This window comes from Lipophrys pholis (assembly GCF_963383615.2).
Source record: "Lipophrys pholis genome assembly, chromosome: 4".
In the NCBI taxonomy this organism is placed as follows: Eukaryota; Metazoa; Chordata; class Actinopteri; order Blenniiformes; family Blenniidae; genus Lipophrys; species Lipophrys pholis.
The window spans coordinates 14602447-14618942 of NC_137637.1; the positions used below are offsets into that span (position 1 = coordinate 14602447).

At 46.2% G+C, this 16496-nt stretch overlaps 1 protein-coding gene across 1 annotated transcript; it reads right to left on the bottom strand.

Moving 5' to 3' along the window:
• Positions 1-6249: 6249 nt before the first annotated feature.
• LOC308108606 (RNA-binding protein 38-like) lies at positions 6250-16158 on the bottom strand. The gene is made up of 4 exons (XM_080461695.1): positions 15667-16158; positions 13290-13413; positions 12808-12862; positions 6250-8485 (listed from the first exon to the last, which is right to left on the bottom strand). The coding sequence occupies exons 1-4, from the start codon at positions 15877-15879 to the stop codon at positions 8149-8151; spliced, it is 729 nt and encodes a 242-aa protein (XP_080317821.1). The 5' UTR covers positions 15880-16158; the 3' UTR covers positions 6250-8148.
• Between the last annotated feature and the right edge of the window lie 338 nt (positions 16159-16496).

The following is a 16496-nucleotide window of genomic DNA, read 5'->3' on the forward strand; positions in this document are numbered from 1 at the left end:
AGCTGTCAGTAGATTTCATGCAGAGGGCTTCTCTCTCTCTCTCTCTCTCTCTCTCTCTCTCTCTCTTCAGTTGTAGTTAACCTCAACCCTCTTCCTTTCTCCACTTTTCTGCCCTCCGGCAGTGGCTAGCTGCGTTTGAGGTCAAGGTGGGGGCGCTTGCTCGTCAGTACAAGCATGTTGGCTCAAGATAAGGAAAAATGGCACGGAATCAACAAACCCTCACCGCTACCGCCACTGTCACCTCTGAGCTGAACATATTGCCAACACACACACACACACACTCAAACAGCAAACAAGTGTCAGGAAGATGGCTGGTAAAGGTCAATTTGTGCTGTCTGGCTGTCAGTACGATGGGTTTGGACCTGGCTCCTGTGCTCCTGGCCTGCTCACCTCGTCTCCTGTCTTCTTGCTGTCTCACCCCATGCAGGGTGTTACCCATGCTACATTAGTTGCTCACATGCAGAATGACACTGTACAAACAGCCTCTCTTTACAAAGCTCGCTGCATGTTCAGCAGCGGGGGTGCGGGGGGGCATTTCTGTGTGGGCATGCCAATGCTGCCAGACTTGTGTGGTTTGGTGTGAAACTGAAGGGAGGATGAAACATCTGCGGTGCCTCAGCACCACTGGTCATATTGCGATGTGGTGGTGGAAGACGGGGCTGTTATTGTTGTTGAGGGCAAAGTGTCAGAGCACCTCTGATAGACGTATCATTGGTTCTGCCAGAGTAAGAAACAGTAGAATCATGCCGCATAGCGCTACTTCCAGAAGGCAAGAAGCAGTGCAGGACAAAGCGTTTTTATGAACAGCTTCATTACTGTTGCCATCACTAAACTGAATAAGAAAATGCACTTTATAGAACTTATTCTATTCATCCATTTTTAGCTTTATTTATTATTGTGACTCCTCATTGAATGTTCTTATCCTGGTTTGTGTTAGTGACTGCTTTTTATCCCTGTAAGGTTTTATTTTGGTTTCACTTAATCTATTCTTGATCTTATCTTAATTATGTATTGGTGAATAGCGGAAGATTCAGCACTTGTCTTGTCTGTCTTGTCTCACTGGACCATTTATCTGCTTGTCTGGTTCATTGTGTCTCTTTTTTTTGTTTTGACGTGCCAAATACATCACAAAAATCTGCAAAACAAGTCTACCCAAGGGTACTAATAAAAGTAACCTTGAACCTTGAACCTTGAACAAACGATGGCTGCCCGCCTCGTTGAGATCCACCTTATCAGTTAATTTCCACTCTGTTAATTAGTCCAACCGTATTTCCATAGACACTGAGAAACTTCAAGAAGTGTCAGTCCCACACGAGGCTATCTCCTCTGGCACATCTCATGACCACCAGCCACAGTGGAAATGGCAGAAGGAGCCGGAGGTGTGAGAACGACATGTAGGGTAGTCCAGCAGCAGCTGATGTAATACAGGCCTGCCGTCGGATAAGCACCTCTTTCTGTGAGAGCCCTGAAAACTCAGATCCACAAATATCCCAGTCCTAATCAAGCCCAGACTCCATGAGCCGCCGTACGCTTTGCAGTAATCTTCACTAACTTCGAACACCTGACATGCTGCTTACGCCCCACACCATCATCTATTAAGGTGAATAAAATACAGTATGAACACAACTCCACACTCCTCTCTGCTTCATTTGATAAAAGTGTGTTTTGGTATTTAGCTTTGAGCCACAGTACTGTTTGCAGCCAGTATACACTTACATACATAGTTCACTTTAAATTCTTGTGACATAATAGTTCAACTCGAGGTGTCTTTAATCAGCCGTGTGGTGAAGGAATTTTAAGTGGGACAAATGGCCGTGTTTATGTCGACGACTGAAGTATATTGTTTCAAGTCTTACAGGCTGAACTGGATGGATTTCTCTGCGATCAACTGAATGATTGGCTTGTTATAGAGTTTTGGCAGAGTTTCAGCGAGCTGAACAACCCTTATCCTTATTTCCTTGTTGTATTTCCTGATTGTTGAAACTTTTAAGCTTCACTCGAGTCTTCCTCCTCCTACGCAACTGAAGTGAAACCCCTGCAATACCTTCTACTGTGTCATCCTGTGTGCTTTGGTGGCGTCACAGACTTTTGACACCTAATCACAGCAGAGATGTGCAAGGAACACGACTGTGTGGAAATTCCTTGTTCTGTCAGCTGCTATTGTTCTGAGCTCATCTGTTCACTACTTACAGTTGAGCCCATTTGTCCCCACAGATCTCGGTGTAATACACAAGCAATACAGCAAGTATATACAGAAACCAGCAAGTAGACCAGGTGTCACCCCAACTTCAACATAAATCTGCCTTATGAGTAACCCCTGTGTTGTAAACATGAACTTTTCGCTGTGGCCAGTCATGAATATGAAATTAGTTCGGTACTTCCATTTTTTTAATTGGGCCATGACTTTGTTGTATTATAAAACATGTATAAATTCCCAAAGCTGCTATATCTCTATGTCCTGCCCACTGTTAGCTTTAGCATTAGTTTAAGTCTTTCACTTCCTACTTCACAAAACTCTTGTTTACAAGAGGAGTGCCTCGTTATTCCTGAACCAAGTCCTGCACGTAACAGTTCAAATAAAAGTACCTCCTATCATCATGTTGCCTATTTATTTGTTTATTTATCTGTTTACCAGTGTAAACACTGTATTTATTATTCTTATTGTGCCTATTTGATTTTCTTCTCTGTCCCATTTTAAATTATTCTCTATTTTATTATTAATTTATGCTTCGGTGTTGACCGGGCCTCGAGTGCAGAATTTTGTACCATGACATGTAACTGTGCACTGGCATGACAATCAAGAATCCTTGTGACTATTTCCTCGCTCTCTTTTTTTTTTTTAAGCCACCAAGATCAAGATCATAGAGAAGCTTCCTCTTCTAAGTGATGTAAATTTAGCTGTACTCAATGAGTGAATCTGACTCATCGAATAACACCGAATTAAAGTAGTACATTTAAAAGTGATGCAAGAGTTGCTCTCCCAAGTAGTTCAATTCGTTACTTTTCTTCCACAGTACCCAGTAGAGGTATTATCATGCACGATGGTGGTTCTAAGAATATACTCTTTACCCTTAGCAGCCTACTGGCAGATAGCCTCTGCGTGTGATTTCAACTGAATTATCTCCAGACACATCCATCTTATCTGAATGAGGTGTCGGTGCAAGAGAAACCACACCACAAAGAGCATGTGATGGGTTTTCTGGAGTCCAGTAGCTTTTTACAAGAGGCAGGGTAAATATAGTTCGGAGCTGAAGCCTATGGAATGCTTCAGGACCGACGCTCCCACGGGTTCAGACAGGCTCACTTCTGGGCCTTGTGGGAGGCTCCAGCGTTAAGGCCAGTCAGGTGTGAGATGCTTGGTTGGAGTTTTAAAGAAAATTCAAATGGGAAAGGTTGCATGGACTATTATTCTCCACTCACAGCTCATCCTCTGGTTTAGTGATACTGGGGCCTCCTAATGAGCCAGGATTTGAAGGTGACAGTCTTAGATGGGATCACCTGGGTGGATAAGGGGGAGGAAAGCGTCAAAGTCCTGCATGGCAAAACATCTCATTTCTGCACAAGGCAACAGCAGAGAGCTGATAGAGGTGTAGCTGAATGTAGCTTTGCACTACATTAAATGGGATCGCTATTACTTTTGCTCTGAAATAATTAAGAAAGTAAAATCTATGTCAAAACTAACATTTGATAAAGATCAGCGTAACCATGTATTTACTCTCCTTAACAATAGGCAGATTATAGGTTGAGGAAAGTAAATTTGTTTACATTTGCGACTTGCCATGCTCACATGGCGATTCGCGACAAACACAATGCAGAATATGAGTAACGTATTTTAATATATTAAGTTTAAAGGAAGACAAGAACATCAGCGTGTTTTGTGTGATGAGGCGTTGGCGTATGAAAGGTTGAAGCCATCAAAACTCAAGCAGCATTTGGACCTGTATTTTCAATTGACACGTCAGTAGAGATCAATTTTATTTCATATTTGTGAAAACGCAGTTGACTGTTGGACTGAAATTACTGATGACAATTTTGAGTTTAATTCAACATGCACCTAATGGGATTATTTCCTTTTACACATTCCCATTTGCAAGACCAAGAGAACCACTGGAACCCTGATACGTTGTCTGCTCTGAGGACAGGAGTTCCACACGTGCACATTAAAAACTCTAATAAGACATTCTTTAGAACTGATACTCCTACTCTGGTGCCTTCTTATAGAGAGGTAGTTCTGTCGAGGCTTCCTGGGGCGCTCCGGGAAAAATCAGTTAGGAACTACTGGCCTTGGGTTATGCTTACAGTGAAACACATTTTTTACATTTTAACACCTTCCTGCGACTGTATCACTGCAAACATTTCAGTTGAGCAAACTTGTGGTGACTGTACCGGACACTGAGGTGACCTGAACATGAACGGGTTTTCTCTATTCATGGTGCCAAATATTAAAAAGCATGCTATTGAGCATAACTGTTCATTCTAAACTGCCCAAAGGTGTAAATTTCAGTGTGCGAGTGTCCACATTCTTGCACTTGTCCTGTGATGGACTGGTGACAAATCCACATGAGCTCCCTGCTGCTCTGAGGAGGATAAAGTGGTACAGAAGACAGATGATTGAGTGCATTTGTACTATTTGGGCTTTTAGGAGAAAGAAAAAATGTAACAAAATAAAGATAATTCAGATAAAGATTTGGTTGTTTAGTGCGCTTATCTGAATGATGACAACCAGTTTGAATATTTCTTCAGCTTAATCATGCAGGTCTCTCTCTCTTTTTTTTTTTTTTTTTTACAATATGCAAAAAAAAATTTTATTCAAATTATACAAACTATGTAACATAATACATGACCTAATATCAGGGGCAGATGTTTTCGGTTTCAACTTTAAGGAATATCTAAGGAACACTTTTCTCAGAGTTACTTATCTAGACTGCTTTTTATATAATGATGATGACTCAGGGTGCTGCAAACATGCCCGATATGTCATCAGACGGCGAAAAACAAGACGCAGCTTTGGAAGATTGCAATTAACCTCGGGCCTGATAAGGTGAGCTTGTTTTTATGACACTTCTGAGGAATCACTTGACGTCAGAGTTGTGAGTCGAGCGAGAATTGACCAAACCCAGTTTGTATGCGCCCGTGAAAGAGGGACGGGGCCCCGAGACCGAGAGGGGCCTTACGGTGACTCAGCATGTGTCTGCCGGGCCTGTACGACCTCGTTCATCAAGCTGACACCCGGCTCTGTTTCTGCCGTGTGATTCATCATGAGGAGGACAGAAAGATAAGAGGCGAGTGGAGGGAATGAGCCGTATGTGAGGAGGAACAGGAGTTCGGGGAGGGGTGGGGGGGGGGGGGGGGGGGGGGGGTCACATGACATGCAGAAAAGTCGAGTAAACAAAGTGTGAAGTGAGATCACAAACAGACGAGAAGGGGGGGGGCAGGAGTGGGTGATAGTGAAAGATAAACAGTGTCAGGGAAGAGGGGGCAGCCACAGTCGCGTCGCGACAGCAACAAAGCAGTAAACACAACAGCAGAGACGACATCAGTTCTGCTCAACACCAGTGTTTAAAAAATCTGTGACATGATTCAGCAATAAAACCTCTGCTGGCTTCTTCTGAAGCGTGTCCCAGCACTCTGCATGGCTTCTGTCAGCATTCCACATTTTCACATATTTGCTGTCGCAGCGAGTGGTTTAAAAAAAAATTTATAAAATGCAGCTTCACACAAAAACGGTCTATATCACAAAGATTTCAATTTGATTTGCTCTAAACAGTTTGTTTACTTTTAACACGTGGCTGCACAGAAAGATCAAAATTCATGTAATGTGCTAAACTATTCATCTATTCTGTTGATTCTCTTTTTTCAGGTGGGAAACCTTGGAGCAGTGCTCCGGGAAAGTACAAACGATCAGAAATTCTCCAGAACAATGAGTAAGAGGGCAATGTTTGCAGATACTTCCACATTAAAATATGGTCTGAATGGATTTTAATCCAAACAAAAACAGCACATAGGCATCCATTGAACTTGAGGCCGTATTGTAAATCATTACTGGGTGGATAAATTACAGGCCTGGTGAGGACAAACCGATAATGGATGTGTTTTGGTTTCTTACACACTTGCCTTGGTTTTGTTCCCTGAGCTCGAGAGGGGGTTCAGAAGTGACACATCTTGTGAATAAGCTGACGCATGCAAAAAAAACAACCCCATGTATAAACGCTGCAGGGAGAGGGAGCTCACCCAGCTTGTCTGGCAAAAACAGAAAAAAGAAACTAGTCTGGTTATCAAGCCCTGGAACCACTTTCTGACAAACGTGTGTGTGTGTGTGTATATACACACACTTTTATATTTTAAACACAGGGAAAGAAAGCTCGGGTGCTGGCCGAGGGAACACCCAGCTCCCCTGGCAGGTGGTGGTGTTATGGCTTGATAAAAGTCAGGGCCTCTTGCAGGCCCCCCCCCACCCCCCAGCACTTAGCAGAGGATCTGACAGCACACACACTCTTGATAACAAGTACACACACATAACTGAACCCCGTCACCCCAGAGCCTCGCCAAGGCAGGAGCCGCGCTCCAGTTTAGATCACAAAGGTGGTTTTTTTTTTTAAGTCCGGATGCTTCATTTTGAAAGAAAAACTTGAGAAGTATTTAAGTACAAATTCTTTATTTTAATTTTTTTGGTATGGCTTCTTCGAAGGGACTGTAAAAGACATTCTTTAGGGAAAAAAAAACAAAAAAAAACAAAGAAAAATTCTAAAGAGTTTCCAATGAAACCAGTCCAGGGTCTACAGAGGAGCGTGTACTGTAGTTGCATGTGGGCAAATCCGCTGACGTGGTGAGAAACTAGTAAAGACGAGACTCGTGGATCTGCAAGTTAAATGACATCAGTGCCACAACTAGAATAATAATAAAAAAAAGTTTTTTTTTTTTTTAACTTAGTACCTCTTATAAATACCTACATATAAATATTTATTGTAAATGTACTTGCCGACAGGAAACATTTTAAAATGCTGTACATGAATGTCCTTTTGAGAGCAGTTTGACAATCTCAGAGACAAAAAGAAAACAAAAACAAACACTGGTGTTTGAGCTCAGTGTCAGCTACCTTTAAAACATTGATAAACAATGCTCCTGGACCTAGAACGCCCACATACTGCTTGTGATTATCTACATCCATCTGAAATCGTCGAGACCCAAAGTAAATCAGAGTAACGTGACTGTTGAAAACTTCAGTTACATACAAACGGCTCTCTGTGGTGTGGGAGAGGGGGGAGCACTTGAAAAATCAGGTGATTTAAAAAAAAGAAAGAAAAGAAAACAAACAGGGAGTTTCTCTTTAAGGCCTCTTGAATCAGAAATAATAAAAAAAAATGTCTAGTCCTGACATCATCATCATCATCATCTCAAAACAGTGGAACTGCTACAGTCTCATAGTGAAAACTCCCAATTGTGTCCTTGAGGGGGAGTCTAGTCGTCCTCCTGAGCGGAGCCGGCTGCCGAGGGTTTGTTCATGGAGGCGCTCTGGAGCGCACCAGATATTCTGGAAAAGCCGGCTCGACGTTGACGTTTCCCCAATCGCCACCCCATCTTCAACCTTTAACACCCCCCCCTCCCCCTCCTTTTACAACTTGCCTCCAGTGTCTTAAAGCAGCAGCGACTTTAATGTCACACACTTGAATTAGGAGGACGGAGGTGTTGCGTATCCCAGACGGCTCCTAAAACATCTACATGTACCACAGACGTGTTGAGCTTCCACTGACTGAGCCAAAAAAACATGCCAACATTGATAATAATAGTATACAAACAAACACTGACAAGAACATTAATATAATAATTATAAAGGATGATAAAAATAATAATAATTAAAAAAAAAAAAAAGTGTCAGCTCCTGGAAGCCCTTGGAGACTTTTTGCTGCTTTGCTTCCCAACATGAACTCTGACATTCCTCCCGCCCCAATGACCCTTCAACCAGCAGCTCATCCCGATCGTATAGTGCAATAGTCCCATCCCATCTTTTTCCTGAAAGCCGTCGCTGACAACAGCAGGGGGGGGGGGGGGGGGGGGGTCACCTTGTGGGGTGTTTCACTGTCCGAAGGTCTGCGACCACTGCTCCCCTACCACCTCCTCTTCCTCCACTCTCCTCACTCTGCTCCCGACTCACTGCATGCGATCCGGCTGGATGTGCTGCTGCGGCGCGTAGTGCAGGAAGGCCGGGGCCGGGCCGGCAGCGGAGGGGAGCGTGGGGTGCACTGTAGGCGGGGCCGTGGTGGTGGCGGCCGGTCCAGCAGTGGGGCTGGTGGTGTAGTTGTAGCTCAGGAAGCTGGCCGGAGAGGCAGCGTACGGGTACTGCTGCTCAAAAGCGGCCTGGGCGTACTGGCTGTAGGCCGCGCTGTAGTCCAGGTAGGGGCTGCTGCTGACGGAAGAGGAGACCTGAGTGGGCAGCACCAGGCTGGGCTGCACGAAGGCTTGTGGGTAAATGTACGGTTGGGCCAACCTGGAGAGAAACACAGACCAGAGGGGGGGGGGTTAGAGTTAGAGTGAAGGGTCACCGCACCAGAGCAGAAACACCTCAAGACCCGATTCTAAGGTTTAAGCAGCTCCCAGAGGACGAGCACGTAGGGTATATGAACTCTCTGTAGGGTACTTTGAGTTCTCACACGGATATTACCGGTTATAATATATAATGAGAGTAAGCAGAGGAGATTATGAAGCGAAGGTGACTCAACGCTCTGCCTGTGTCAGTTAGTCAAACCTGCAAAACCTGTTAGGTAGGGCCTCCTGTGGTAGACGAGAGGGGAGGAGTGGCGAGGGGGTGAATGACGAGTCAGCCGTTACTGGCAGGTTTTCAAGCTCAGGCATCAGCGGAGTGTTTTAACAGCTGCTGCTCTTCACTCGCTGAACACTCAACTCACACACACAATGACAAAGAGGAGAAAAAGAAAAAAAAGGAAGTGTGTGTCGCAAGTGCAGAAGTTTCAGGCGTCTACTTCTCCCCTGGTTTGTAAAGTGTCACAGGTGATGATGCCGGCTGGCCGGGGAGGCGACAGGGGAGCTCATCAGGGCCGGGGTGCTCGCCTCCGCGGGCCTCATGGGCGACTCTCGGATATAGCTGATTAGAGCGGTGGGGTCTGGGGACCACACAGCCAGTCTCTGCTTTGCCACGTTTTCCCAGAGGCGAGGGGAGGCGAGCAGGTTTTAGATGAGTCTATTTTTATTCAGGACTTCAAGTTTATCTCTCTGGTTTGTTCTCTCGGGGGGGGAGGGCTGACGCAGTAGCAGGCAAAAGATTTTATATTTCGTATGAAGGCGTTGTAAACCTGATTTCGTGCGAGCTTTTACCTAGGATACACGCCCTTGTTTAAAAAAATAAACTAAAATAAACTTTCACATATAGAGAACTTTGCCCCCGTTCTCATTCTTTTATAGACTCAGTCTATGAAAGGAAGATCAGTAATAAGAGGTAGCTATGAAGTTAACACAGAAAAAGATGAAAGCATGCATGGACAGGGATGTCATCACACTCACATACCCTTTTTGCATTACCTCTGCCCCTCCCCCCACACACACAAAAACACACACCAGTTACCACTGCAAACCCCAAACCATGCCATAATAGGGAAAAGAGTCACACCACAATCAGCAAAAACCTCTCGAGTTCATATCACACAAAAGATTAAAAAACAAAAAAAAGCACTCCAGTCCACCACAGCACACTGCACTGCACTCTCAAGCCATCACTGGCACCTTGGAGAGAGGCTGGCTGCAGGAGGGAGGGCAGATATGCTGTCCCCGGGACTCTACTGTGGGACTCTTCCGATCCTCTGGTCAGCTGGCAGCAGAAAGCGACCATGAATGGACGAATGAGGAGGGCGATTATTATTGTCAGCAGGTCCTACTGTATACAGAGTCAGTGTTTAAGAGCAGTCTGAGTCAAATCTGAAAGGAATTGTACAAGTTAGCTAATCATATGTGATTTACAACAGTTGTGCGTCAGATAAGTTCCAAAAGCAGAATGAGATGGACATCTGGGAAGTGAAGAAGGAAACAGTGAGCGCTCGGAACACCAAGCAAGACAACATCGGTCTGGAACTATTAAGCATAAGTAAATGAGGGCAACCCCCACGCATGACTGTAGCACAATCCACACTTTGCCCTCACAGTGCTATTAAGCTACTGACAAAGAGGCATTCACTCTCTCTCTCTCTCTCTCTCTCACACACACACACACACACACACACACAAAGATGACCATACATTAATGCTTTGGGGCATATGTGCTTTCAGTCGCGTCATGCATAATGAGTCTGCTTTCTACGAAGCCTCGACAGCGTGTCGCCACAGGCAAGTGACCTTGTGTAGGTAAAGTGGAATAAAGAGGAGAGACCGGACATGTCTAATGTAGAGCTTTGAATGTCTGTGGTGTTTGGTCGGTGTGCGAGGGCGCACACAGAATGGAGAACGTAGAGCTGAATGAAGATGTCAGATGTAATATTTTGCTTTTATCTCAAAAGGAAGGGGGTGGGGTGAGAACAAGTTCGGGACAGAATCGAGTCCTCGGGCCACAAAAGATGCCAAGTGGACGTGGGGGACAGTGGCAGAGGGGGAGGGATGGATGTGGATGACAGCTGGAAGATCATAGGTCAGCTGGTTTTATGCTGACAGCCAGTCAACGTGTGTTTGACTCGGTGCCACTCTGCAAATAACAAGCTGAAGTGCGACAGAGGCGAGCTCACCGCAACACAATTCCATTTCTGGAAAAGCGACAAATAACCGGCTGTTGATGAAGAGCGGCTAATGAGCCGGTGCAAAAAGCCTGGGCGATATCACACCGAGCAGTCAAATATTTCTACACGACGACCTTCGGTGCGCGGCTCACTGCAACGCCGAGTGTGAAAACAAAGGGGACAAGACTGGCTGAAGGGGGAACTGCCTCAAAAGACTAATTAGAGGGATTTCATATTTCTCTGTTCCCTCTTTGTTTAAGAGAATGGATTATTTAGGAAGTTGGAGGGTGAAGAAGAAGAAAAAAAAAAAGCAGTTTTGTTTGACACCTGTAGAGGCGAGTATCCAAGCACACTGCCTCATTAAGCATTAGGCTGAGAACACCCCTCACTCCCACTCTTCTCCGTCACCCCCCTCTAACACCCAGCCTCCCCCTCACTCTCACAGAGGTGTCAGTTTTCAGTGTCTCCATCCGACACACCAGTTGAGGCACCGCTGATTTTTTTTTTCTCTTCTTCTTTGGCTCCCGCTCCGATCGCGGAAACAAAAAAACCCCCAAACAAATCAAGAAGTATTCATGTGTGCGTTATGGGGAAGAATTGAGTCGTAGATGAGGTGGAGGAAGAGGTGATGCATGAGAAAAGATGAATCTGTAACCACACTGATAATTCCTCCAAGCCCCATTCAAAACCACACACACACACACACACACACAACTCCAGACCCTGTCCTCCTCTCACCATATGTTGTTTGGGGGGGGGGGGGTCAAAAGAAAAGCCACTCGTACACTCTGCATCTTAGGGAGGCCTGTGTCTGTCACCCGCTACTCAGAGGAAACTTGGAGACAGGAGGACAGGTGCCGCCAGTGCCTCTTGCCACGTCTCTTGGGGGTAGCAGTGGTGGTCACGGGGGATGAAGGAGGCGCACAGGGCTGTAATATGAACCAGCACCTGTCAGACGTACGACTTAAAGCTGTGGCGTGCACCACATGGTAAACCCCTCGGGGGTTTATGCTACACCAGCCCTGCCAACGGGGGTAGCAGGAGGACTTTCCTCCGTCCTCCTGAGGTCCTGAGACATGAATGGAAATGTCTCGGCAGGACAGATTGAGAATTAAGACCCTGAGATCTCACACAGGCTGATGAGGACATTTTGAGAAAATGTGCCTTTTGGGTTCACCGCCTTAAAAAAAAAAAAAAGTTTTCCATTTTGTTGGGTCCCTGTGGACAGTGTTGGGATTTCCACTGATCTCATGTACTCAGGTTTTATTGAACAGAGGCTGCCACTAGACAGTACGTTCATCTCCAAGTTCTAATTTCATTATAAGTACAAAAACTCAAGATATCCTACCAAAACACGAAAGCGGTATCTTTTCACAGATAACTAAAAACCTATACATCCACTGTTTGGCATGTTTGGCTAATAAATGATTCAACCTAAGTAATTGTTAACAGAACATCAAAACTGTCAATGTTTAACGACGATTCAATGAATGACTGTCTAGTTCAACACCACTGTTTAAAGAGCCATTTTATATGTAAATGCGGCGTGTGTCAAAAAAACGATCCCTGAAATCTGGACTTTCATTCCTCCAGACAGATCGGAGGTCTTGTGTGTGCGATCTGATCTGAACGGTGCCGAGCTGTACCTCGAAGCCTGATATGCGAGCGCTGCAGGGGGGAGGAGAGTCATTACTGCAGTGAAATGCTCATTAGCTGCTCGGCAGACCATGGCTCCTGGAAGCTACCCGGGATGTTTCTACAACAGAAAAGCCTTCTCAAAAGCCAAAAGCCTTCTCTGTAACAGAGCTCCCTCGCGCAGGTACACAAGTCAAGGGGCTCCTGACAGAAGCTAACAAGTGAGTCACACATTCACCTCTGGAACGCGCTTCTATTATCACAGAGATGTGAACCATCTCCCGGCCCTGAAAAACTCAAATATGCTAATGGAGGACTCGCAGAGTTGCATGTGGACACAGAAACTGACATGTACTTTCCAGAGGCCCCCCCCTGCCCCCGACGAGTTTGTCAAAAGAAGAGCAGCCTGCTGGTGATGCACAGAGAACACAACAAGCGCCCACTCCCGCTCACTTACCCATACTGCCTCTGGATGAGAGCTGGGTGAATGGGCTGCACTCCGATGGATATGCCTGGAAGAGAGGAGGCTGGTTGTCAGACACACACATCTGCATTTACAGAGGAGGATCGGAGAACAATGCACAGAGGGCACGGAGAGACAGAGGCTCGGCCTGTTTGCAGAGTTACCATGGAACAACTATTGCGTACGTGCTGTAAGAAACGGCAGAAACATGCCTGCAATGAGGAAACTGAACGCTATTCACCGCGGCACGTCCCTGGCTAACCGGCGGCAAAACGGGTCTTTAACCCTCAGGGGGAACGCGACAGCTCAACCACAAGCTTCTAAGAAATGTGGTTTCGGTCCGAGCGGCAAAACAAACAAGTCAGAAATCTGCCGCTCCTCATCTGTACATTGTAGTTATAAGGGCTTCAAAACGTCTCTCCCTCTCTCACCACTTCAATGATTTTACAAATGACCTTTATAAAATCCCGTCTTACCTGTCTGCATGCTGCGAGGCTTGGCACCCAGGTAGGCCAGGTTAACGTTGGCCTTCCTGCCGTCGATGATGGGGTTTGGATCCTTGCAGGCCCTCTCTGCTGCTCCCCGGTCAGTCATTGTCACCTGCCGACACAATCAGATATGTCATCATCCGACAGACTCATGATTTCCACGTTTCACAGAGAAAAAAAAAAGCAAAACAAAGCGACAAACATTTGAAACAATGCAGGCCTCAGATTTGTGGTCTTAACATAAAAGCCCCCCCCCCCCCGCCATGGGCTTTCCTCTGTTATGATCCAAGATCTCTGCAGAAGAAGAGAAACTACAAACAAAGCACAAAAATAAGCTTTGAAAACTGCCCACAGCAGCAGTAGCCAGCCACTTGACTGCCACTCGGATGGGCAGAGCTGCTGAAATATGGATCTGAGAAATGCAACAAGGAGCTTATCCAATTAGGGACAAAATAAGGAGATTGGTATTAGTCCACCCCTCCTCTCTCCCTCCTGGCATTAGACGAGCCCTTCTGTTTTGATTGCTGTGTTGTGCCAACTCCGAATCACCTCTGCGTGTGGACTGGGCAGTGAATGTAGGCCATGGCTTGCATTGTTTAAGAGGACTTTTTAAAAAAAAAAAAAAAAAAAATTTTTTTTTTTTTATAAAAGGCAGCATGCCTCTTCATCGTGGAAGGATCCGGAACAAAGCCCACTCCATGGCCTGTGTTGTGAACACACAGGAAGGGAACGAGGCCGTGTTTACACTGAAGAGCCGTGCTGTCGGGGGGGGGGGGTTCTCTGCTAATCCACCTCTGAAGTGTGTTTAGAGAAGAAGAAAAAAAAAAAGGTGTGCTCAGCTGCGCCTCCCTCTACCTCTCAGACTGGAACATTTGGAAAACTGAATAAGCAGGTCCCCTCATGCCACACACACACACACACACACACACACACACACACACACACAAAGAGCCATGTAAAATATGCTGATCGTTCACTGTCTGTGTGTGTGTGTGTGTGTGTGTGTGTGTGCGCGTCTCGTCCTGGGCAGTACCCACATCTCCCTGATCCTGTTCAACCTGAAACACCAGCCCCTGTATACAGTTGTTCGATACCGGCTCAGGTCACAGGATAGTTTTCCTTCGATTTAGAGCGCTGATGTGTAAGCACAGAGAGCAATTGTCTTACAATTCAGGCAGTAGCGCTAAACATGCACGCATAACCGTTTTCCATTCCTTCTTTGGTCCGATACATTAGGGCTGCTGATGAGTCTTTCCAGGGGATCTGGTAAATATTTGCATTTCTTGTGTTGCTCCTGTGCTTTGTGTTCTGAGCATCTGTCTATCAGGCTGAACAATAAGTCACCTGTTAATAATATAGTCCAAAGACAAATCCCAGGTCTGCGATACACTTCATTAGCCAGAAATAAAGAGCTGGAGGTAAACACAATCCCAGTAAAACGCAGTTTTCCATGACTCCACTCTCCGTGAGCTGAGGTCCAGAAGCAGGTCACCAATCATACACAACCTTGAGCAGGTTTTTCTGTGTCAAGTTTTCTTGGCTGGCTGTGGACACACACACACAATGGAAATGACGAAAATCTAACATGTATTCATATAATGGGATAGACATTTTGTTGATGTTGGAATTTCTCTCAGCCGCCAAGCTGTGATGTAAATCATGTGCTCCAGTCACTGACAATGGAGGGCAGGGTGTACAAGGTCAACCACTCCACTCCTCCAAAATAACCATATAAAGCAAGCACGAGCAGCAGACCCTTTCTCACACACACTAATCTGGGGTTGTTCATGAGTGTGTGTGTGTTGTGGGGGAAGGGGTGGTAGTTTAGGGGGGGGGGGGGGGGGGGGACCTCAGACATATGTTGAAATATAATCGTCTTAAGTCACCCATCAACTTGTGTGATCCCTCATCCTCATTAGGCTAAAATAACAGCAAGCTCAGCAGAAGAGGAGAAACATTAAAACAACCCTGAGGTACTGTGCAACTATTCAAGGCTCAGTGGACGGACTCATTTCACATGATTGCTCAGTTTATAGTATAACCTGTACAATCATTCACACACACACACACACACACACACACACACACACACACACACACACACACACACACACACACACACACACACACACACACACACACACACACACACACACACACACACACACACACACACACACACACACACACACACACACACACACACACACACACACACACACACACACACACACACACACACACACACACACACACACACACACACACACACTATACGAAGAAGCAGAGGCTGATGGATTGTGAGAAGAAACATTACAGCAAGTATGTGTTGTCTCCACTGAAAGGAGTGAGACTTGATACTCACAAAGCCATATCCTCGAGACTTGCCGGTCTGTCTGTCCGTTATCACCACAGCCTCGTCAATGTCCCCGAAGGCCTCGAAGTACTTTCTCAGAGACGCGTCGTTCGTGTGGTACGGCAGCCCCCCGACGAAGATCTTGGTGAAGGTGGTGTCTTTCTGCAGCGTGGTGGGATGCATGACTTCCAGGGCTCCGTTCATGAACTGATGCAGAAGCATTGGCTCAGCCGGAGGGGGGGGGGGGGAGGAAGAGCGCAGAGACACGACGGACAACACTCAACTAAACGCCGAACAACGTCCCAGCATCCGCGCAACCCCAACTCACGCGCTCAGTGCACTTTATTGTAGTTTTTCCGCTCGCTGTTAAATACTTGGTGAAAAGTTGTAGCAGCCCTGATGACATGTACGAGTCACGCAGCGTGCACTCGCTCTATTCGGGTCCACACTGGTTGCTCCTTGTATCGCGCGGAGCAACTGTGCCGGCAAAATTTATAGACCAGCGGGGAGGCTCCGCCCCGACACAACTATTGACCAATCAGCGGCGGTACTCGGAGCGGCGGCCCCTCCCATTGGTCCACCCACGCCGGGCCCCGTGCTGCACCTGCTTTTGTCTTTTACAACACAAAGAAAAAGAAAAAGAGCCGCAGCCACATGGTGCCTTGTGGAGATGCAATGAGGAAGCGACTGTCTGGACTTCTGGCCTAAATCAACTTTTCCTCAATGTAATGAGTAACGGCTCGGTGCGCGTATTTTATGATATCGTCACTTTGTAACCATGACACTGCAAAAGAGTAAAGGGGGGGGGGGTCAAGTAGGCCTTAGGTTTTACTTAACAG